We start from the raw sequence: 26,281 nt of genomic DNA on the forward strand, positions 1-26,281 counted from the left end.
TATAATTAAAATAATATTGTCTTAGAGTTTATATATTATACACAAGGCGTGGGAACAGAATTAAAGGAGCAAACAATTTAAAAATAATATTTTCTTAAGAAACTAAGAATTTAATTTTGAACATAAAATAGCAAACAGTTGTTCTGTTTTAAGTAGGGTCATTGTTTATTGTACTTTTAAAATGAACACACGCTTAATTACGCAACAATAATCGTTACTTAAATTAATTTTATATTGTAAATTGTTCTGACTAGTAATTATATATAAAATTTTTATCATAATTTATAAATTAATGTTTATAAATAGTTTTTTTTTTTTACTAGAAAAACTAAAATATTAAAGTTCACATTGATAAACATAGGGGCAAAAAAAATAAAAGCTTAAGGAGTTTTCTGTTTTATTTTTAAATTTTTAGTTTGTTTTAATATACAGCAATGATTTTAATTTGTGATGGGTTTAACTCTCGTTATCCCCTTTAATTGTAACTATGAACAATAGTTTGATTTTTTACAGTAAGATTTTTAAAACGCCTGTAGTCTGAGATAAATATATATTTATTGGCTTAACATCTTGTTTGTAAAAAAAAATAGTACATTTAGAGTTTATGCGAAATTAGATACATGTTCAAACAAAAACAAGGTAACTGAAAAATTTATATTATTTATTTTACAATAACATTATACATTAAAAAACACTTATTTTAATTGATAGTTTTTTGATCACTCAATGGATCAAGAGAGTAACATTCAGTGAGCAATCTTTTTTAAGATTAGTTTTTTTTAGACTTTATACCTGAATCCATTAGTACTTAATTACAAACAGTGTATCTTTTATCGTTCTATCGTGAAAAAAAATGTAATTTACTAAGTTTTATAGTTAGAATGTACAATTAGATTTTCTCTATAGTACCAGCTTAAAATTAGTAAACAGCAAATTAGTGCTTTATAGCGAAGAGTCGGATTTTTTTATTAGTTTAATTCTGTAAGCACGACTGCTGGCTGAGTACTCTTAGTGATAGGATTATAATTGTTACTGTGATAATATGAATTGTAATAAATATATTAAAATATGGTCCAAAGTAATTTGTTCAACTTCTACAATTTAGGAATATTGACATGAAAAAACTATTAATGCAAAGTTAAAAACGATTTCATTGTGTTTTAATTATAATTAAAACCATTATTATTTTATAAGATAACAGTAATCATTTTAAATAGAAAAATTGTACAAACAATCGTTATGACTGAAATGACGACAAACATGATTTTTACAAATTACGAATTTTTTGGCTGAAGATTTATTTATTATTTTTTACTATCTGACGATAGTATTTGGTTTGGATTACAGATTGCAACAAAAAAAAGTATAACATTTGAAAAATTGACGAAAGCGACGGGATATGTAACAGTGTGATATGTGCTTAAAAAAATATTGGTTTCACCAATTAAAGAATGTAACTTAAAGGCAGTGATTAAAGGGAAAAACTCCAAAAGGGACTACATACTAATAAAAACATAACTCTCTTCATACCTAGTAAATGGATTTTGAGAACTAAACTAGAAGGGGCGGCATTTAATTGCAGCTAAATTAATCAAAAGAATTCTGTCAACTTGGGCCCACCTAACCACTGGCAAAAGTGATAGCTGCACTAAACGTAACTCTCTTGTTGTAATTTCAGAATGCTGGTGGTAATATTAAGTCGTCTGATGATAGCTTCCGACTTGGAATGCTCTTCGATTGATATGACAGTGATGCCGTTTCGTTTCATCTTCGTGTACATATTGGCGGTGATCAAAGCAACAGTTTCACCAGGATCACCGCGTTGACTAGATGACGTGCCGGTAGTACCAGTGTGTGCGGATGTGGTGGTCACCGTGCCCTTACGTCCCAGATGACGATGATTCCATGGCCGCCGGCGGATACCACACAACCGCCGAAATCCGTCTCGGAACTTGGACGACATGAGATTATATAAGATCGGGTTAAACGCCGAGTTTATGTACAACATCATGCGGCAAAATAGCAAGACCATATAGTAATTGTACATGCCGCCGAACACCTCGAAGAGATTATAGTCGGGGGGCGCAAGAACAATCCACAAAATGAGGGCGCGGAACGGCAATTGGCACAAAAAGAAAGAAGCCACGACTGTGCCTAACATGAGTACAACTTGTCGACGGTATCTAAGCGCCGCCCGGTTAGTGTTGGGCGCCACAATACCAGAGTTGGCAGTCAAGTGCTGGGCGATGATAACGTACAGTATTGCGAGTACAGCTAATGGCAAGACAAAGAACAACGATATGGTTCCGACAAAGAAAAAAACGGGCCAGAAACCGGTGACATTGGTTTGGCATACCGTAACCATGGTGTTGTCCACGTACCTCTCCCAACGGTAATCCGGTAGGTCTAACATGGGACTGGAACATAACATGCACAAAGATTAGTTTTTGACAAAATAAGTAGTTCAAAAATAAGATAGTATTAATATACACAATAAAAGTAATTTTTCTCTATTAACTGGTGTTAAGTGCGATAAAAACATGTGCGTTTAAGTAAAAAACTATCGAAGCAAAGAACCCAAATCCAGTACCACGTTAAATTTTGTATACAACTGTTGTAGACTTGGTCCATAATTTAGAACTGGACCAACCTTGAATTTATCATAAATATCAATTAATATAATAGCGCTATACATGTGCATGTAATTGCGTACATTGTAAAATAAATATTAAAAAACCGCTGGACGGCATAAACTAAAATAGTTTACAAAGGACGAATACATTTAATACACACAAACATATTACATACTATTATATTACACTACAGGAGATAAAAATCATAAAAAGCGCCGTCCGATTGCTGCTTTACATTGGAATTCTTATAAATGTTTTAATAATTATGTGAACTTTTTTTAGCTAACGAACACACCATAACATTGGCGATTATATTATTTCGCTGGCCCGATGACAGAACAAAAGCGTTTCAATTAACTATATAAATTATAAGTGTCGCCTAAACGACAACCATAAAATATAATATCACTGTATTGTAATATCACTCTAAGCACTGCACAGTACGTACCTTAGTCTACAACTAAGTTGCATAACATACATTTTCATTTAACAATCAATGTATACACTGATCATGTTCAAATTATAATGAAGCTTAAGCAGTGTACAAAAATATAATTTGTAAAAGAAGAAATTGTTTACACCTTATATAGCTATTTTTTTACATAGTCATCGCGTTTTTATACACAAATATTATCTATAAATGCAATAAAAATAATAATACATTTCTTCAATGTGGTCTTTATCGGTGTCTGTAAAATTAAACGCGACAAGTCTTGATGAGACGACCATAAAGTTTAATCCACGATAAAAAGTATTGACTTTCATGTAAAACAGTTAAGTACTTAATGCCTTTAACACAAAAACAGCCGTATTAATTGCATTTCAGTGAAGTTAGTTATTTGTGATATTTTGCTAAGAGTAAAGTCAATGGTCGTTAAACAAGACTTGTTCGTTAAAACAAAAAATCGTTATCTTCAATCGCATGGACAGATTAAAAGAACTTAAAAATTGTCTAAAGAATTTTGGCAGGGAATGTTAACGGCTTGAAATAAAAGTTATCTGAAACAAAGTAGTTATTTAAACAAACTCCTTCGGAGAAGGGTTGGACTTTTAAAAGTATCCTCAAAAAACGACCCAATTGAAATATTGTATTATTATTATTATCATTACTTTAAAACATGAGCCACAACAAAGTAAACTTTTTGACTTGTATCAATAAATAAAATAACCGTGAAAGCAATAAACAAGTGAACGTCACATCCTAACCAAAAAGCAGACAGATATAATATAGTAATTGTTTATTAGATAAAAAAAGAAGCCTATGAGTTCAATAGTTGCACTGTGAAAAAAAAGTTTATAATACTACCGTTTGTAGATATATTTGTCGTTGACCTTCTCCGGCGTAGACTTACACTATTTTATGCAATTTTGAGTGCGAGGACCTATCAGAATACATATGTGGGCGATGCCTTTACAGCGAAGAAGATGTATACATTTACACACATCCGGAAGAATTCTTGGTATCCATTTTCCATTATAACCATGTAAAATTGGTTATTTTTAACGGGAACAACTATCGCAGTTATCAATATATAATGTCGATTTGCTGTTTAAAACCTGTTCACAAAGATTTAAGTGCAGTCCATGACAGACACATAAGGTTGTAGACATTTTATTCCAATAATCCTTTAAACGCCCACAGGGCTCGTAAGTGAATTTCGCGGAGGTACAAACAATGCGTTTATTCTGTAGGTAAAGGTAGTTATCAGGATATAACAGAATGTAAACTCAAAAACACATAATGTTGAAGTTAAATGACATAAATCTTGTTTCTTATATATTGTCTGTAGATAATAGTTTATCCGATTTATATTGTGTATTGCCAAAGAGATAAGTATACTACAAGAAAACAATCACAACAATAATACACAATAAAATATTGATGGGTTTGTCTTTAACATATTTTATTATTTTAACATGTAAAGCTCAATACCATGAATTACTTACAATCGAGCAGTCGTATAAAGAAAACACGATTTTTTTTACAAAACAAAAAAAAAGAAGAATACATCATAAGTACTTCTTACTATATAAAAGTAATGTTACTCTTGTTATAATATTTGTTTTAAGTCTGGTAAAAACAATAAGGACATATTTTCTACGTTACACAGTGTTGTGCTATTACATATTTCTTTGTGTTTTGATTTAATGACGAACGATTTAAGACATTATTTTATAACTAACCAGATAGGTATCACAATTCATTTAACTCAATATAAACAAATACAAATTTTTACATGCTTTTGAAATCTAAGTTAAATACAAATGTCAATTTAAATTTGTAATACAAACAAAATTTTTCTAGAATATTTAAAAAAAAAAATTGTGAAAAAAGTATTATGGACATTACTCAGTTGAATCGATGGAAACAAAAATTATACTAAGATTAATTAAATAATAATTTACACAAGACGTGACTAGTGATATAATTACAATATTTTTACGTACTAATGTAAATAAATAAACTATCATAAACACTTTTCAAATGCATTTAATTATATACATTGTCACTATTTATACTTACGTATTAAAAATAACTACTAACTGTGTGATTACAAATAGCTTTCTGTCAATTAAGGAGAATTTAATTGGGTATTAGAAAAAAAAAACGTAGCTATAGTAGCTAGTAGGAATGTTAAAAAGCCCTACGACGGTCGATAATGATACGACCAGACTAAAATTAGAAGAAAAACTAAAGAATTTTCGTGTACTAAGAAAAAGAAAATGGCCAGGCTGTATTACAGTGAAAATATTTTTTAATTGATTTATATTTGGTTACAGGTATTGAAATAGCTAAAAAGGTGAGTGTAAACATCAAAGCACAAATAAATAAAAAAAAATCAGTTTTTTTATCGAAAAATATATAAGTTAAATATATTTGATGACATAAAAAATGTAAATGTCGTATTTTTTTTTTANAATTGATTTATATTTGGTTACAGGTATTGAAATAGCTAAAAAGGTGAGTGTAAACATCAAAGCACAAATAAATAAAAAAAAAATCAGTTTTTTTATCGAAAAATATATAAGTTAAATATATTTTATAACATAAAAAATGTAAATGTCGTATTTTTTTTTTACCAATCGTTAATCAAGCTAATTGCACTACACATAATGAATCAAAATGATTGATGGACACTGTAATCGTTCTATTAAAAAGCACTTTATCGATAAAAACCTTAAAAGCAACTCTTTTCAATGAAATATAAACTTTTCAAGACGTAGATCAATTTTTATATTTTTCTAAAGTATTTTTTTTCGGGGGGAATTTAAAGCAAATGAGACACGCGTTGGGATCATGCACTGTTTTTAAATATAAAAAATTAATCTGGATGGTTAAACTTTCTAAACATTTTTAAAAATTCAATACAACGAAAATCCATTAAATACGCTCAAAAAGTTGTANGCAAATGAGACACGCGTTGGGATCATGCACTGTTTTTAAATATAAAAAATTAATCTGGATGGTTAAACTTTCTAAACATTTTGAAAAATTCAATACAACGAAAATCCATTAAATACGCTCAAAAAGTTGTAGAGATATTAACTTTGGAGCGTAGTGTTCAAATTTATTGAATACCAACGAATTTCATAATGCAATCATCTTGTTTGGATAACTTTAAGAACACAATAAAATAAAAAGTTGGTTAGTTTGTATTTCATTAAAATAAATTATGGCCCGTGCTTAAAATGTTGTAATGTGAATTTTCGTTTGAAAAAATTCAAAATTATCTTTTAAAATAAATAGTTTAAATTTGAATTTCTCTATTAATCTCAGTAACACCATGATTTTTTCAATAGTACAATTGACTAAAATAATGTAGGACTAGTTGTGGTACTTCAACAAAAATTTATACACTATACATAGTTTATTACTAATTTTTTTAGCGGCGGTCATACAAAACTCTCTTTGAGGTCGCACTCGTCTACAATACAGCTTTTCATAGCGGCTTGGCTGTTCTGTTTGAGCAACGTGGCCATGGCGTGTCGTCGAACAGATCCATTGTGTTTACCACCAGCTGTCTTAAGCGACCGTTTAGTTGGCGGCGTCCACGGAACGCCGCTTGAATGCGATAGAGTAGTGGTGAGTGTGCCAGCAGCCCGTAACCGAACTAAATCTCTACGGCGGCCGCGTCTTCTGCGTGTTCTTCTGCACTGGCAAAGTTTGCAGAAGCCTCGCCGGAATTTGGACGACATGAGATTGTATAGAATGGGGTTAATGGCCGAGTTTAGGTACACCATAATTCTGGACGAGTAAAGTATTATGTAGTAGTTTTTCATGCCGAGATCTAAAAACACTTCTTCGGGCACCAGTATGATCCACATGGTAAATATTCGGAACGGTAGCAGACACACGAAGAACGAAAGCACCACGGTGGCCAGCATGAGGACTACTTGACGACGAGCTCGTTGGTTGCATGCGCTGTCCGTGCAATTAGTGCCTGGGTCGGCCATCAAGTGCATAGCGATCACTGTATAAAGCACGACCAGTACGAACAGCGGCATGACAAAGAAAAGGCTGATGATGATAGTGAAGAACGCTATTGGCCAAAACGTATTTGCTTTGGTCAGGCAAACCGGTAATTTGGTACCGTCTAAGTACTCCATGTGTTCATGATACTCAGAAATCATTGTGATAGGACTGTGAACAGAAGACAATAACAAAATATTTGGTACAAGTTCCAGCGAAGGTGGTTGTTAATTTTGGTAGTGAAAAAATTATTCTTTTTAAAGAACTAAAATAAAAACTGTACTGGACACAATGTATTAGTAAAATAAATTAAATACAATCAAGTGGATGTTACAAAATTATATATAATGATTTATGATATAAAATGGATAATACAATTTTCAGTCGCGCGTTGTGACAAACATTAAAAGCCATAAAAAGTATTTATTTTTCTATTCGCCATGAAAAATAAATAAGTACGTTTTATTCAAATTAATATTGAGCAGCAGACAATTGTTTCATAAAGTAAGGCCTATTTGACAACGGACATCTCATTTGTCATATATTTTTATGGTTTTTGATAATAACGGCATAATTTACGACATTTTTCTGGCAGCGGTAACGATATATATATATATAAGCAAAGTATTAATGGCACACGTCGATATTCAGTACATTCGAGTTGAGTCAATTTGCGTGGGTTTGCAGTATACAAGACCGTAATATTATATATTGTATTATTTACCCGCACTAAGCCCTTTTGAAGCGGTCACGAAAGGGTTCTGAATAGGCGGTACGCAGTGAACGGGAAAGTGTCGGGCGGGTAGGTGAGGCGTTATAAGTTAGGCTAAATGTGTGCGTACGACAAGAATTGAAGCTCGTGGCAGTGCCTCCATGTGGGTAATGGTAATTGCGGTCGTGATGGGTTTCCCAAAACAGCTTCCAAACAGAGCCAACTTATCAAAAACCCGCGCAGGATTTTAATTGGAACCAAAAGACGATCAAAATATGATTTCGGAGTAGAAAAAGATATTACTGTAACACAATAAAGCTGTATCACTTATATTTGACCATGCGGTTATTGACTCGAGGTTATTGTATTGTTGTTTTCATAAAAACTTTCGAGAAACGTTTTTGGATTTGATGCTTCACGGTGCTAATACGTTTGCCCATCTTTAAATTTTTTTCACAGCCAACATAACGGTTTTTAAATCCATTCTTTAGAAAAGAACTTTACTCAGCACTGTATTAAATTTATATTTATTATTGTTTACCGTAATATAATCGCGCATGAAATAATGTCGGAGTAATTTAAAAATAATAATTTTTAACTTGGCAAACTTTCTTTTTTTTTTAGATTAATAACATGTAAGTACGGTCGGTGACTAATTATCGTTTTCTGCCCACAACAAACACTTCAGTATAATACTAAGTATTCTTGTATTTACTTTCGAAACCCTGCCAATTTTTCTATTAGTCTGGTGGAAAAATTGAGTGGGTTGAGTGGCACCCCAAATCACAAAACTATTAACAAGACTTCAGAATATGAAAAAAAAAAAAATTATAAACGTTTTTTTTCACCTAATGCGTGAAGTCATAACTATTTATTTTTTATTGACCGGATCAGAATCATCTTGGCTCTTAAACAATTCCGGACATAGAACTGTTAAGACAATATTACTATTAGTACTCGTGCTCGTCACCACTCATCACATTCAGCAGTAAAAAACATAATGAAAGGACAACAGCCAAGTACACGTTACCCATTAACTCCTTGCGAGATCGTGGGACTGAAAAATTAAAGCAAAACCATTCGTTTAAATTCAACTTTAACACCTTTTAAAATAAAAAATATTTAACTTCAAGGTTAAACCCAAAACATAGTATGAGAATGAAATGTGTGGTGTGACTCAGTGAATCAATCAGTCGTCGTCCTAACTCTGATATTAAACTGCGCTCTTTGCTGTCCTGGAAAGATGACCATAACTGTAATGTGACACATTCCTTGCCCCTATACTGACTACCTCAACCATAATGAGGTTGCGTCAGGTCGACGGCCGTTGTAAAAACCTGACAAATCGTAAAGTAGAGCCGACCCCAAATAGTTGGAATAGAGGTGGTTAAGAAGATGGTGATAGTATGAAAATGAAACATTTTTTATTTTATCATAAAATATTAACCCATTTATCATCTTTTATGTTATTTAGAAATATAAAAAAATAAGACAATTGCTTAAGTAAGTTTTTTAATGTTTTAATTGACTATGTAAAGTGATGAAAACGATATAAGATGTAAATAACAACCCGTTAAGAGATGACAATTAAAAAGCTCTTTATAAATATTTTTTAAAAAGAATCATCCAAAATATCATGAAAAATTTTGATTAACAGTTAATTTATAACATATAATTATTTCTTTTCAAAAGTTTTATTAAAAACGATTTTGTTTAAAGTTTTACATTTAAGTTATAAGTAGCCGTAAAAAAATGTAATGAAAACATTTTTTTTTCTGTAATATTTAAACTGGAAAACAAGTCGTACAACAGTAAAACAACAGAAGCGTAAAAAAAGGTTTAAAATGCCTTTTTAAATAAAAATTATTAAAAAATATTAGACATTCTTCTACCTAAAACTTTATCGAGAAGTCTAAAAGAAAGATAAAGAAATTTAAATGAATGCATTGCAAAAACGAATAAATAAGCTTACTTTAACAAAATCTTGTGTTTATTTTTGAGAACATTTATTATTTATAATTATAAAATACTTGTTCATTGCAGAGTGACTACACTAAAACAATCTGAAATAATTTTATGTATAAAAAAAAGGTGACAGTAAAATATAACGCCTAGCGAAAACATCCAATTCATTTTTCACTTATATTAAGTTAAAATATTTATCATTTTTAAATTCTGTAACGACGAGGTCTAATTTTTATTTGATTATTTTTTGTAATTATTTTTATAGTTGATATAACTATATAACTAACTTTTATCTACAGACGTTACATTCGTTTTGTGTAGATCTATTCTTCAGTGACATTATATGAACTACATTGAAGAGTTTTTAAGTAGAAAATTACTCTTGATAATAACGATAATTTTAGAAAAACATAGCTCATCGGATAATTGATAGATTGTTTTAAAAATTTTAATACCTATACTAAATACTTAGAAATGAATAAATTTTAAATTTATTGGTTACATTTGTTACTAAAACATAAAATTAAAGATGAAAACAGTCTTAACCTAGTAAAAAATGCCACCATACATTAGAATCTTGACGTTACTCTTGTTTTTCCTATAGATTTAATTTTTTTAAATATAAACAAAACAGCACTACTAGTATTAATAATTTTCATTTTTTGCATTATTTTTCACATTCCATAGTTATTCCCAAAATTATAACGCACTTATCAGATTTTAGCAATAGTAATTAAAAAAAATTTAGCAAAAAAAAAAAAAGTCATTTTATTATTTTTATATTAATGTTCACCGGCATTTGAGTGATTTATTCTTATAAACACATGATTCTATCATAAGTCAATGTAGTTATGTTCGTTAAATTATACCACAAATAATTATTGTAAATACAGATAGGAGATAACCAATTAAGTTTAATGTTAATGAAATAGTGAACTACATATTAATTAATATTATTGAAATATTAATTAATATTTCATTGGCAAGGTTTACTTGAATGATAAGTAGTGTAGGCTACAATGCTTGTTAAAGATAAATACCTAATTATACTACGCAGTTGAGTATAGCAAAGACTAAGATGTCAATAAAACATTCGTACAGTTTTATGGTCAAAAAATTTAAATAATAGATGTAAAATTGTTTTTATAATTTCCTTTTTTTCTTTTAAAATACATATTATGTACAAATGCACTAGCTGGGAACCTTTTTGCGTTTCATTCATTCCAAGATTTAAAGGTTTCGCATTAAAAACTGAAATTCCACATTATACACTATACATCACTTCTTATTGGTATAAATAACAAAAAATATAGATAAATTATTAAACCGTAAAACGTGTTTTCAATTAACATAATTGTACGTTTCTCATTTTGCAGCACTCAAAATATACTTAGACAGTCGTTCATTGTTGATCATGAGAAAACAGATAACACGGCGAGGAATTTTTTCTCAAGAGCATCATAAATTTGATATTGTGCGAGACGTGATTCATGTTATAAATTAATATATTATATACAATAGGAAAAATTTCGCAGTGAAAATTATTCAAATGTATTCCGTCAATGCGGAATTATAGAAATGTTTATGATCTAGCCATGTCTTTGATACTGAGCCAACAAATTTACATTTCATTGTAAATTGTAATACCTGCTGAAATTATCAGAATAAAACGTACATGACACGTATCAGCGCATGTTTCGAATTTTCAAACCCATTTGTTTCAATCCCAGTGGATGTGTACATGCTCTATATTTTTACAGATACTGATAAATTAATAGCTCTGAAACTGTACTAGAGGCTGTTTCACATTAACATGTTGGTATTTTATTTTAATGAAAAATAAAGAACAGTAAAAACATGTCCATATACTCTAGACAGAATAAATGAGCTTGGGGCATTCAGGAGAATATTATGACTTTGGTCTGTAGAGAGATGTGTAAAGTGTGTTCTATTACAGGCAGTTACTGTCACTCTGTTAGGCTTGTAGAAAAATAAGACTAACGATGGTTTTAAAAATAATACCATAATATGTATAATGTAGATTATAATATAGATATAATATAATGTAGATTATGAACGAGATTTTACTAAAACGTCAGTAACAGTATTTAAAATAAGTTAAACAAATTCAAAAAAATTAATTGCTTAGAAGAATATTTTTTATTAAATACAAGTGAATTATCAAATTCTTTGAAAATATCCATAAAAATGGCATGTTGATCCAAATTAATAAATTTTTGCAATACTTAGAGGATCCTTGTAACTCTTTATTGTATATAAAGAGACTGTTATTTAAACTTTTGGCATTATAATTTTTATTGTTTTTCAAGATTATCAGCTGGGATTATTATAACAAATTAAATTTTTAACTATTTACTTTATCCCAAATTACAAAGATAGCGCAAAAACTTTTCATTTATGATGCTTTAAATTTGAACTAATTATGAACAGTAAATATTTTTTAAAATTTTTGTGCTTGAGCATAAGTTACATTTTCAAACTAATTACATTGTTCGAATACATAAATATTACATTAGAGTAATGTCGAGTAATTAATCCATTAGGAACAATAATTAAGTATCTGATGAGATCATTTATTTTGTGAATAAATCATATAAATTATTCATTAAAATGAATATGAAATTATGAGAAAAATAATTGTGGATTTATCACCAAATTAATTTCTGTCAGTCAAAAACTTTGTAGTCTATCAAACTCTATGTATGAAGATAATAAAAAGCTTTTAATACATCACATGAAGGGGTAGAATTATAATAAAGTGTAATTCTTTTTATAGAAAATTTCGTTCGCGTGTGTTGTGGTGGGTCGAAGCTATTCTATTTATAAAGCTCGTATAAAGTAGCGTTTTTTATAGAATAACACTTTGTATGAGCCTTGTTGTATTATTGGAAATTTGTCACCGGAAACTACTTTTTCTTTTTAAAGATGTTGATAATATACTGTACAGAATTCGCTATAAAAGGAGTCGAGTTGCTTCTTGGAACTTGGTCTTTTATGTTTGTCTAAATGGCTCCAATGGCGGTTTAAGATTACAAAGGTTGGACCAAGTAATTTCAAAGTAATGTGTTGGAGAATAATCGCTATTATGTTGTGTTATATTTGAACAGTAGACTAGCATGCATTGAATATTTTGATTTTGTATTAGATACAAACGTGTTAAGTGATATGTATACCAATAAATTTGAAGTTATGGATGTATACCAAATATTATCACATGATATTAAACTAAAATGCCTCGACACCTATAAATTCCTAGATCCTTTCTGCGCTATTAATTTGACAATGCCTGGAAATCACTTCACAGTAGATCAATAGATAGTACTAAAATATTAAACACAATCCGTTGACGTCACGGTTGGTCTTCACCAAGAAAATTAGCTTCTTTTTGTGACGATCAATAAAGTGATTCAGCTCGAGATATATTTCAACGCAAAGCTCACTCATACCTACAAGGTGTTATTAGATTAAGTATATATTGTTTTAATAACGCAATAACGTTAATGAAATACCTTGGGGTGAAAATAAGATGGACATTCACCATCAAAGATGAAATCTTTGGTGACATCAACCTGGTTAAGTTATTGGTTTATAGTTTAATACCTATAAATTAATTACTCAAAGCGGGCACTTTTGAATTATAAGATGTAAAAAGCCAGTACTTTGTTTTGAATACGTTATAATAGCCATCGTGTTGTNAATACCTATAAATTAATTACTCAAAGCGGGCACTTTTGAATTATAAGATGTAAAAAGCCAGTACTTTGTTTTGAATACGTTATAATAGCCATCGTGTTGTACTCGTTGGAAGGCGAGTAACGCTGATTACCGGTTTGTGTGCTTCTATTTTGTTACTGACAACATCTTTAATTGGCAGCGATAATCGATTTTTATTTTTCAACGGTACTCTGATTTTGCAATACTCTGTTTTTTAATGATTTTCCGTGCAAAAATGAAAATAAAAAATGCCCTTGACCACCGTACATGAAGTCATTTACCAGAGGTATTCTGTTAATAGCTCCGTACAGATTAATGTCTACCGATTGGAATTTACCTGTTACGTAAATACCTTTACATTTACGGCCAATATGTTCATCAATCGTCTGACGATGTTTGTATATAAAAAATTCTCTTTTTAATAGAAAAAAAATCAAGCGGATATACAATTTCAACACAAATACAACTAAACGTTTAATGGAATCCATTAAACGAATTCAGACACGGTTAGTGACGTCGTTTCAGAATTGAGCAAAAAATCGTTTTCAGCATAAAAATAGCGATTTTTGGAATATATTCAAATCAAACCGATTACCAAACACTTCGCCCACTTTACTTTGTAAACCATTTATTCTTCCCGATCGTTAACTTAGACACCAACCAACAAACATACGTGCTAGACACTTACACCTACTCATCTAGCGCTATCGTCTGCACGCTACCCGCGTACACGACACGTTATTAAAATATTATTATAATAATATATTGTCTTATTATCAACACGTACCAACGGACTCGCAAATGATATACCGGCCAAATGATCATGATGGCGGTCGAGTCATCGCGTGCACTGTGCACACGTCACCAGCAGATCCGCCAAGCAGTCTGACTGTAAAATAGATAACACTAGATCGCCAGCCGCTATATTCGAAGAACAAAAATCACCAACAACTGGCTGGTTGATATTGTTATCACGATTTGATTTTTGCAAGGGAACAGGTAATTGGCGTCAGGGAAACAGTAACGCGTAGAAGCTTTCGACACGGAACCCAGTTCAACGTTATCCTCTTCCCGGAGGTCGTAGTACGTACAAGACAGTGTATCGCACATTGTCAGCACACATTGCACTGTCCATTCACATGACTCGGTCCCACGCAAATTATTTCTCCACTTTGTCCGCATAAATCTTTTCAGTTATAAGTAAGACTTTATGGCCGTCGATTTTAACATCAACAATAGCCTCTCTCTCTTGTTATTTCATTCCTATTTTCTCTCTACTCGAACGGGTTATTTAAACGTTGACAGATGGTGTCGTCGAAGGTAAACATACTCGTGACGTATGCGACAATGTGTTCAGTATAAACTGTACATTTCAGCCGATTAAAAAGAAAAAACTGTTCATTTAAAAATTCTAGCGGTCAGATTGAAAAGAAAAAAGTGCTGCTCTTTTTCAACACATTTACCGTTTCTAAATGTTTTAAAAAAATATATATATATATATATATATATATATAAAACAATCATACGGACAACAATATAACTTTATATTGCAAAAAGCTACTTGAAGATTATTACGACTGTAAATAAATTTCCGAGAGAACTACCATAAGTCTTATTTATTTACTGTAGTTCGTGATCTAAACATCTGTAACAGATTATTTGAAACGTATTCAGATACTTGACTAAGTGAATGCTTTTGCAACGGCTAGTTAGTTTCTAAAGATTTTATGAGTGTCGCGTAACATCGTTAAAACGTTGGCGAGTTTAAGGTGGTAATTTAAATAGTACCTAGTGAACAATGCTGCTAGACCCCACGCCAGCAGGCAAATAACCATTGCTCTGGTTTTCGTGCACACGTAACCTGCCCTAAGTGGTTCGCAAATGGCGTAGTACCGTTCAAAGCTGATGGCCAGTATAGTTAATACTGATGCGTGAGCCACAGTGAGTTCGACGAATGGCACGGCCTTACCTGAAAGCAAAATTACAATACATTATTGTACATTTTTTTACTATTAAGATATGCGCTCAAGTAAAATAAAAAAAAAATGGCATTGAATATTTGATGATTATATTGTAGATATCATTGCTAGTGTTTAGCTTGGCAACGGCGTATCACTAAAACCGGAAACGACAAGTAAAAATAGTACTCTAAACGGATAGCGGAGAGTCATTACGTTAGTTTTGAATAAACCTTACTGCTAATGGGTTTTCTAAGACCGATTATTATTAATCATACAGGTTGCCGAAGAAAATCACGATTATAAATCAATCAACTCCAATAAATTTATTCGATTTATAAAATCATGCGCAATTTACATTACAAAAAATGAAGTATCATCATTAACTTTAAAGCGATGTTTTTTAATGAATATGGATAAATGTCCAGCGTATTTGTAGGAAACTCGAATTTACAATTCGAGTTTAAACATTTTTCTAAAAGGTAATTGCGAAATTCTTTGGCAAGTATTAAACTTTATAGGTATGCGTAGTTCGATATTTAAGTTATCGTGAAATTTTAATTGTCAAATCATAAGAACAATGGGCGATTTTAATTACTCAAATATATTAAACAATCGAATACTTAGTTTGTTTATTTGGTTGAACAATCTTAATTTTTAAATTAATACTATATTAAAAATATTATTATTTTAAAACTATAAAATATCAAACTCAAAACGCCACAAAAAATTACTGAAAAACCGCGGAAACGTCTTTCGGAAACAATGTTACCGTCATCAACGTACCAGATAGTCAATTAAATAACATTTTCAAGTACTCAATTAGAAATCGATACTTCACTTTACTCAAAGCATATTTTAATGATTGAAACTTAAGAATATGGAACACAATAAAATAAATAATTCCACGCAATTGGATTGAATGTCAAGATGTATCAAAATACTTTGCAGAATATGAATGCACACTTATTTGCAATAATTCCAAAATTAAAGTAAATAATATATCACTACTTAGTTATGATTCATAACATATGAACTCATAATTTTTGAAAGATTCCTTTGGAAGCTATAAATTTGTTTTAAAAACCAATAAGCTAAATAGGAAATTTTATGTTACATATTTCAAAGTTTAGGTTTTACTTAGGTTATTAGGTGTTTTTAAGATTATTTCAGTACCGTAATAGAGAAAAATATCAGGGTGGCCAAATGATGTAAAATTTTTATAAAATATTGTAACAAAAATAAATGTTGATACTAAAGCACATGTTCATTTTCAATTAAACTAATAATGTATTAATGATTACGTATACTTCTAGCTCATATTCAATAACATCGTTCAATCTAAAATCTTTGAATTTCGACTCAAAATGGTAAGGATATAATGGAAGTTTTTAATGTATCTATAGAACGTCTGTCAGTTTAAAAAGATTTTTTGTGATCAGTAATTGAAACTCTTTGACATTTGATTGTTTTTGAAACATGAGATGTCATAAAACGCTAAAATTTTAAATAAATATTAAAAATGCTCCAATTTCAATGAAGTCTTAGAAATGCTTAAATTTAAAATAATCCATAAAAAAGCTTAAATTTTTAAAGAAGCCATAGAAATGTTGAAACTTTAAAGAATTCATAAAAATGCTTAAATTTTTAAAGAAGCCATAGAAATGTTGAAACTTTAAAGAAGCTCTAAAAATGCTGAAACTTTAAAAGAAGCCATAAAAATGCTTAAATTTTTAAAGAAGCCATAGAAATGTTAAAACTTTAAAGAAGCTATAAAAATGTTAAGAATTAAAAGAAGCCACAAAAATGCTTAAATTTTTAAAGAAGCTATAAAAATGCTAAAACTTTAAAGAAGCCATTAAAATGTTGAAACTTTAAAGAATTCATAAAAATGCTGAAACTTTAAAAGAAGCCATAAAAATGCTTAAATTCTTAAAGAAGCTATAAAAAAGCTGAAACTTTAAAGACTTTATAAAAATGTTGAAAATTTAAAAAAGCCTTAGATATACTCCAAGTTTTAAAAAAAATTATTATAAAGTTTAAATTTTACTGTTAAGGTTAATATATAAGGAAATTAATGTTAATTGTATTTTATTGTTAGCCTTTCTTTTGTCTACCAAAGAATATCTTCTAACAAAATAAAATAAATAATTTAAACAGAAATAAGAAACTTCATGGTAGGTAATGGAAATCAACCGTTTATTAATTGCCCGTTACATAAATACAATTAAATAAAACGACATCCGGTCTCTGAAGAGACTCATCCTATGGTCTGGATGTTTTGCCGAAAACACGGATCATAGTTGAATAATAACTAACTTCATAAACAAATTGTGTATAAAACGGACACAAAAACACTTTAGCATAGTCAATAACAGAAAGAATGGAGAAGAGCCAACACCAATATCAAATCAATAACGACTAGTCTTTTGTGTGAACAAGCAAACCGATAAATTCGATTTTAATAGTATTTATTTTTACTCGACTTATCTAAAGGTCAGTGGCAGATTTTATGAGTTGGTGACTTTTTTATTGCCCTTAAAACTTTATACAATTTTTTTGTCTTTTTAAAAGATTATAAATTGAATTTTAATAAACAAAGTATAGTTTATTGTTAAGTATCTAACTAATATTGAAAAATTTTTCATAAAATAAAAGTTGATATTTTTTTTATATTAAAATTTTTTTTTTTGTATTTTTAGTGCATAATAAAACACCAACTAAAAACGATAATTTTAATCACATAAAAACACACATTGTAGTGTATAAATGATGAGCCCTAGTTATGAATAATTCTTTTAATGTACTTTAAAAGTGCATGACGATTTCATTTGATCTATAAGTTTTAGATAAATTTTATTCAATTTCTACTTTTATACGTTTGATATTTAAACGTGATAACGACAAATAACAATGCGATCAACCGGTCTCATAATATTATCTGCACAAATATCTGACAACATTATTTATTTTTTGGTGTTTGTGAAAAAACAACGTATTGGTTGGTTTATAGAATTTCTCTATTAAAAACGATCACTATTCAAAGTTTGTGTAAAGTATTAAATTTCATGTAAGATGGGCAAATCGTAGAAAATTTCATTGCAGTAATATATGTGTACATTATATGCATCCGTTATCTATTACACGACGCCCGACGTTACTTGTGCCAAATTCGTTTCCTATTCAAAAACGCACGTACTGTTGCCAATGCAAACGCCGTGTTTAAACATTAGGAGATTTTGGGTAAACAAAAATGATAGCCTTTAGCGACACTAGAAAAACACCTTATTGGTTAGTAATGACGTTGGACGAGACAGTTTTTAAAATCAGTCTTTTATTGTGCATTACGTTTTAAATGCATTGCTGTTTTATGAACATTATATTGCTATCGTGAAAACTAATTTTCATTATCCTAACGCGCATTTAAGTTTGATCGTCACTTTGCCACCAAAATGTGCTTTTTATTTTTATGGAAACACCAAATGGATAAAAAGATGACTCTCTTATGTTTTAACATCATTGATTCTTTAGGACAATATTAACTTAAGAGATAATATAATGCATTTAAATGCAAATTTTACAAGTGGTTTTTATCATTAAAGTTAGGGTAGTTTTTAGTTATTATACTAAAAAAGAGTTACACCTAATATACATGACTGTTTTATAAATCAAAATTTTTTTTAACATATCCATTTGAAAAGACATAGACATCTTCAATTTTTACAATAATAAATTTTATATTGATGCCTACAAAATAAACTAACTTTAGTTAAAATATGTTTTGTGGGATAGTGTACACAATTAATCATGAAACATCCAAGTATTTTGTTTTTAGACTTTAAGGTGTGTATAATAAATCTTACTCGGTAAAAAGTATGAATTTATATGATTTATGACACAATATCTGAAATAGACTTATCATAACTTATGTAAAGTAAAGAGAAAAAAAATTTAATAAGTAATAAAGAGTTACAGGCAGCAAATCGCAAACGACAAGCCCACACGTTCACATCGGCAGAGCACTTAACTTAAAGAATTTAGACACGCATATAATAGAGCAAGAAGCATCTCTGTAAGTATTAATTTATGAAAAGTTTATTCTACCAATGTTAATTATACCATTTTAAGATCCCCATTTTTAAAAATTATTTTTTATTAAAATTAATCGATACGGATTACTTAACTTTTACAAAGTTATTAAATTTTGGCATTTTATAAAACAGATAAAATATCATAGTAAATTTTGTTATTCAAGTTATGTTTGATATATTACATATATCAAACGCGTTGTTAAAAATAAAGGCAAAAAAAGCTGAGTTAAATAGTTTGTTTATTTTTTTTATAGAGCACGAGGTAAATGGTTTTTGTCTCTAAAATAAAAGTAGGCGTGTCAAATGTTTTTTTACAAGTCGTAACTTATTTCCTTCGAATCGACTGACACTCTTACTCCAGATATATCAGACATGTCGTAGTTTTTCAAAATTTACGGTCAATTAACTTAACAGTTCAGACATACGTCGTTCTACGGGCTAACTTATTTGGAGGGGAACAAATCCGACTTGTAACTTATCTGGTATAACATAATGGTGATTTACAATAATATTGCAGTTTGTCTGAGAGGAGTTGACACTTGAACGTGCCCGGTAAATGATGTATTATTATTTTCACGCTCAATTCGGAAATTTCAAAAGCTGAAAACAGGAGAGCAATTATAATTATAAAAGAGTAGTTGAGTTTGAAATTTTAATAGGAGATACTATTTGGGTGCAATACTGTCGATTTAGTTTATCTTTGAAAGTATCAGATCGTGGATTTTGCGAGTAAAAAACCGTTAAAGCGCAGAGAAAAAAAGACAAAGTTACAACCGAGAAATAGATAATTATCGAGACTGTGGTTGGATAACCGAAGAGGAATTCTTCTCAACACCATGGCCGTTGACTGTGTCATGTCAACATGGTTAAGACAATTGTTATAGGCGATCTGCAGAGGTGCCAACAGCATTACTGTAGGCGACACTCAAGAACGGCCGTTTAGATTTTGCCAGGTTCTTTAGTCTAGACAAAATCACCCGTAAAATAATCGTGAAACGAGACACATTCCACTATTGGATCCGTTCCAACAGTAACAAAACAACCGTCGACCGAATTATATGGTACAAATCACAAGTGTGATGTTAATATTATTATTAGATGTCGTACGTATTTAATAATAAAATAACGGACGCACGGTCTGGCTGCGTCGAGACCTTTGAATACCCTTTACTTGATCGCGCTGGAATCATGAAGATAAGCATTCAGCTTATCTTCATAAGCATTCAGCAGTTGTACGGTACAATGAAATATCAAAGAGTGCCTGCACGAGATTGTCGGTTAAAAAACGAACAAGGCGCGATTATGTTTGTTGCCGAAAAAAGAAACGCAGCCATAAAAGCAACGTGGCGGCTAATCATGTCACTCCAGTGGTGCCCGTAAAAAGATTTACGTTTGGAATCGTCAGACCATTTCGGGAGGACGACAATAATAACAACAGCAGCTGAATATTGGATTGTCGAAATGAAAAACTACGACAAGATAAAACCAGTTTTTAATTTACTGCCGGCCGATTAATTTATTGGCGTACATTACGGATTTCATTTTTTAGGCCGTTCGAGTTATCCGTCAAAGTCATACAGCAACGCCGTAAAGCGTGAACAAATTCGCCGATTCGATATTAGCAGCCAGATAAATTATCTAAACTATTTGGTCGTTTATATGGCTTAACACTTAACCATCACCACCAAACAAAATAGGCCTCATAACAAAAACTTGGTTTTTTCACCCGTCCACCAACTAGCTAAGTGCTAACTCACAATTAATTAATCACGTGCACTTCAATTATAAACAGCGGGGGTAATTAAGGATTTATTTTTAATGGCTTGTTTCCTATGATTTGTGTTTGGGATTTCAAGATAGAAACGGGTAAGTTTTTTTGAAAAATAACTTTTGTGTAATTAATTGTTCTGTTTAAATAAGTGAAAAAATATGGTTGGAATAAAACTCATTTCAGTGTTAAGAGAACGATTAATTGTTTAAAGTGATAAATTTGAATTAGACCTGTTTGAAGTAAATAGTTTATGATTAAAAAATATAAAAAACACATGCTCAAAAAGCTTATAAAACAATTAGGGCGATAGAAATAACAGAAAAACTTACCAATAGTTGTAAAACTTATTATTTATAATAAATCGCAAATATGTGTAAAATATAATCATGTTATTATAAATTACCATCATTAATAGAAATATTTATCGTAATTTATAATATTTTTCGTTAATTAATGAGAATATTTGTGGAATTTGTAATGCATTATCACTATAGACAGTTTTATGAATGACATATGAATTAAGTTCATTTAACTTAATGATTAGGTCAATAAATGGTAAAAAAAATATATATAAAAAGAACTCAAAATTAAACTATATCGAATGAGCACATTTCTGTTAACTTATATCTTTACATTACAAACTGTTATTTAAGTCATTTGAATTGATGTAATCAATCCATAATTATTATCATGAAGCATATTTTATCATAGTTTTTTGAGTTATAAAATCATTAAGCTAATTTAAATATATAATTAAAATTATTGCATGTATGATTATTTTATAATTTTCCCCTAATTTATAAGATGTTTTTGTGTATTTTAATTATGCGTCAGTTTTAATATTTTATTCATCCAAAACTCACTCAATTGTGTCATCAGTTTCACATTCAGTTTGAATATATTAAACGACTCAAAATTTTCGATACTCATTGAAAGTTTTCTTCTGATACACTATCCGGATTTTATTATACATTTTATTGTAAGCAGACAATAATAAAGTTTGTAAATAAATGCACTGAGTATAAGAAAATTTCAAAATAGTCAAGTAATACGTTCAATAAGAGAAAATCGTATAGCAATAACTAACGATCGTCTACAGTGCTATAATGTTAATGGCGGTTATCATGAAATAATAATTCATCATAACAACGACTAATATAATACTTACCATTCGAGTTTATGGTTAAATGTATTTAATTATTTGAAGAAACAATAAAAACATTACAGTGGTAAGTGTTGGCATGTACATTAGTAAAACCATGTAAAAGACTGAGAGCTTCGTTGTCTCGCAGTATATTAATCGCGTGTAAAAGAACAATATCGTCAAACATACACAAATCCTATATGGGTTGCTGAACACAGTTAAGTGCCAAATAAAATTATTAACGATCAATAATTCGTATGTGAGTTATTACGTTATTTCCTCTGCAAATACTGTCTATGTGTTCGTATATTCGCATAATTTACACCGGTTAATGTACTGTTTGGTTCATGGTCATGTTTATTATTATTATAAATTAAGTATGCTACAGGTAATTTAATACGGTGTAAGATTAAACACAATACGAATAATATTTACGTTGTTCGATTAAAAATCTTAGATATTTTGTTGGTGTTTGAATAGTTTTACTCATCATCACAATATTATGACCAGTGAAAGTAAATAGATATATATATATATTTTTTTTTTTGTGGTAATATAATGATGTGTTTACCAATTTAAATTAAAACATTTGTGACTGAACTTTATAGTAATGAAATTAAATTACGAAAACGTTCAACGCTATTTAGTACGAACGGTTTTTATTTAATGTTAATTAAAAAAATTAGCTTTAGAAACCCCCAAGAGAAACACACCATCTGTTGCGCTTTGCAAAATTATTTGAGTAATGAAGAAATGTTGGCAATTTAAATTAATTAACCCACCTAAGGAAAATTGATAAGAAAAAATAGTAGACTTAAGAACATAAAATATGTCATTTATCAATAACATTTTCCGTAGTAATAGATTTTGTAAAAATATTTTAATACTTTTGTCGCCTAATGTTGTACTTATATAGAGTGTTCAGTAAGTAAAGAAACAGATTTCTAATGTTCTCATTGTTTATAACAATTTACCTATTTCAAAACTTACTGAACGTCCTGTATAATAAGTATGTACAAGTACATGCACATTAAAAAATGCATAAAATTTTAGAATGCTATCGGTCTTAATCGCTTACTTGATAACACAAAATAAAAGGTTTAAAATTAAGTTAAAAATCGCTTAGAGGTAATTTAGATTTTGAGGAAAATTAAAAATATATTTTTTCTTGTACTTTACAATCACTTATTTATAATTTTTTCTTAATTATTAGTTTTAATGCGACGCTAAGAAATATGCTTAAATTATTACTGATAATATTATATGCCAGATGAATGTCGTAGCCTAATTTTAGAGTGGTAGTTAATAACATATTGCATAAAATTAGCATAGAATCTCGGTTGAGAAGGGCACTGTTTTATGAAAATAAGATTGTTTAATAAAATATCAAAACTTTTTACAGAAAGTGGGGTCGAATCTTCAACGAAACACTTATTCAAAAAATAATTCATATTGAATCTTACGATTTATGTGATTTCTAAGTAATTTCAACTTTAAATAACTGGCAATAAAATATTTTTATTGTTTTGTTTATTTACTTATTTCGTGTTTTATTCATTAAAATAAATAAATAAACGCAATATTAATTTCAGTTTAGTGATTGATACTAAATACTGTGTAGTGAGACACATTTTTAAGTTAAATGTAATATTATTCATCTTGAGATGGAAAATTACGTTTTTCAATAAGTAAAAATATATATCGAAGTGAACTTTTCCCTAGAGTATGTCTGGCTGATGTTTACAAATATAATTTATAAAAGATGGTGCCCGGTTATATCGTATAAACTAACTGCATCGTTATGTTCCACCCATCCTTGTCTACTAAAAATTTACAAGGACAACTGAAAGCTCCGTTCTTATCTGTTGCTGTCAACGACCTACCGACGACTTTTCGGCTTCCATTTTATTTTTATTCCACGTCATTTACACATTCATTGGATAAATGACCTTACATTACATACGACACACATATTTCATCATATTTAGGCATTAACTTACTTGGAAACACTTTTTTACTTAAAAAATAACAGTATATCAATAATACAGCAATAATAACAACACATAATTTATTGACTTATTTATTTATTGAACATAACTGTAAAATAATTTTAAAAAGCAATTGAACAACTCTCAGGTTAACACCTATCAGATAGTAACATTGTATTATACACTTAAATACTTACAATTAATTATGATTTCCGTTATTTTTATTTGATAAATAATGATAAAAATCTACATTGTTGGAAGTCCAATGATATGAGTATATTTGAATTGCTATAAATATTAATAACTCAAGCGATTTAAAATGGATGAATAGGTTTTACTAGAGAAGAAATAACGATAATACAATTTGGAAAAAATTAAAGAATTTTTACAATTATTTAGTAAAATAAAAATAAGTTTGTTGTTAAGTTATTTTAATAACTTTAAAAAAACTATCCGATTGCTATCCCTCGTTAAACCACCCGATAAATTTAAATTTAACAATTAAATTGTTTAAAATCAACACATTATTAAAATTAATCTCTTGAATTTTATTTGACACATGTAATCATCTACAAGACGGTTTATAAATTTCACTATCAAACAAGCTGTATTTTTATATGAAGAAATTTCTGATGTCTTTATAAGATAAACTAAAAAAAGCTAGACGCGTTCTAAATATTTCTATTTCTTTTTTAAACGTCAAAAATTCGCAATAATATCCGATGTTTGTGACACGAGAATGTTGCAGATTTAAAACTTAGTGGACCAGTCGGCCATTTGTCAAACACTGGCTTCTAACTGTGCAACGTGTCTTGTTAACATGTTATATCACTGACGTCATGCGTTAAAGTGTTTTATCGAGATGATTAAATTAGAATATTATCATCCAATAAAAACTATAGTAATTATATAATATCATCGTTATTTTATACGAGAGAAAGGTGAAGTATTATATTAAAACAAATTTTTAATTTTGACGGTTCGTTAATCGCAGTTAATCGCGTAGAAGATAAAATTAGTACAAAAAACCGAACGAACGTTCTTATATTGTTTAAAGGGTTATTTTTATAGTATACTGAAATATTAGCTATTCTTCGAGTGTCTAGAATAAAAAAAGTATTTAACAAACACGGATTTACGGATGAATTCTTCAGAAAAACGTTTGAAGTCTCTTGTGGAGGAGACTGTTAAGCGAATAAAAAAAAGAGTAATAATATATATTGGTCCAAATTTTGGATTGTGATGAAAGATTATAAATTAAATTAAATTTCATTGCGCTATTTTTAATTTTATATTTAGAAGATTTTTTTAATGTTGATTTAAATAATACTTAAACATTTAAAACATTTTAACTGCACAGGTCGATTATTTAAGTAGTAGGAGGTACTGTGATATCATAAGAAATATTAAAACGAATTCCTGTTTATGTTTTCAACAACTTGAAAAGTTGTCACAGTGTATCTTTTTTTTCAAACAGCAATACGAGACCTTTTTGAGAAATGCTATGTCGAGTTTATATTCAAAGTTTTACGTAAAACTTATTTAACTGTCTCAACGATTGTACACAAATCAAAGATAAGGTTAACAGCATTATTTTTATTAAAAGGCGTATTGCATTAACTCACAAGTTATATTATTAGTTTATTAAAATCTCTCCTGTGGGGGGAAACAACTTTAAAACAATTACAGTCAAATTAGAAAAAAATGAGTTAACTAAATAACATATTTTAAACATGTTTAGTAATTAGCACTAATTAGCTATTATGCATAGTTCTACCAATTAAATGTCAGAATAGTAACTTATTAGTTTTAC

General features: G+C 29.5%; 1 protein-coding gene across 4 annotated transcripts in view; it reads right to left on the reverse strand.

Annotated features, from left to right (window-relative positions):
* Window positions 1-536: 536 nt before the first annotated feature.
* LOC126901428 (growth hormone secretagogue receptor type 1-like) overlaps window positions 537-26,281 on the reverse strand; it is an 80,454-nt gene continuing 54,709 nt past the window's right edge. For 3 of the 4 annotated variants that reach the window (XM_050677858.1, XM_050677859.1, XM_050677860.1), the window contains exons 3-4: window positions 15,305-15,485; window positions 537-2,417 (exon numbers count right to left, since the gene is read on the reverse strand). In XM_050677858.1, the coding sequence (XP_050533815.1) occupies window positions 1,649-2,417; window positions 15,305-15,485 (950 nt within the window). In that variant the 3' untranslated portion in view covers window positions 537-1,648. Of the gene's footprint in view, window positions 2,418-6,043; window positions 7,276-15,304; window positions 15,486-26,281 lie in introns of those variants that run through there. The other variant, XM_050677862.1, reaches the window with a different exon arrangement.

The sequence above is a fragment of the Daktulosphaira vitifoliae genome, unplaced genomic scaffold (assembly GCF_025091365.1).
Source record: "Daktulosphaira vitifoliae isolate Bord-2020 unplaced genomic scaffold, ASM2509136v1 Scaffold_3, whole genome shotgun sequence".
Classification (NCBI taxonomy): Eukaryota; Metazoa; Arthropoda; class Insecta; order Hemiptera; family Phylloxeridae; genus Daktulosphaira; species Daktulosphaira vitifoliae.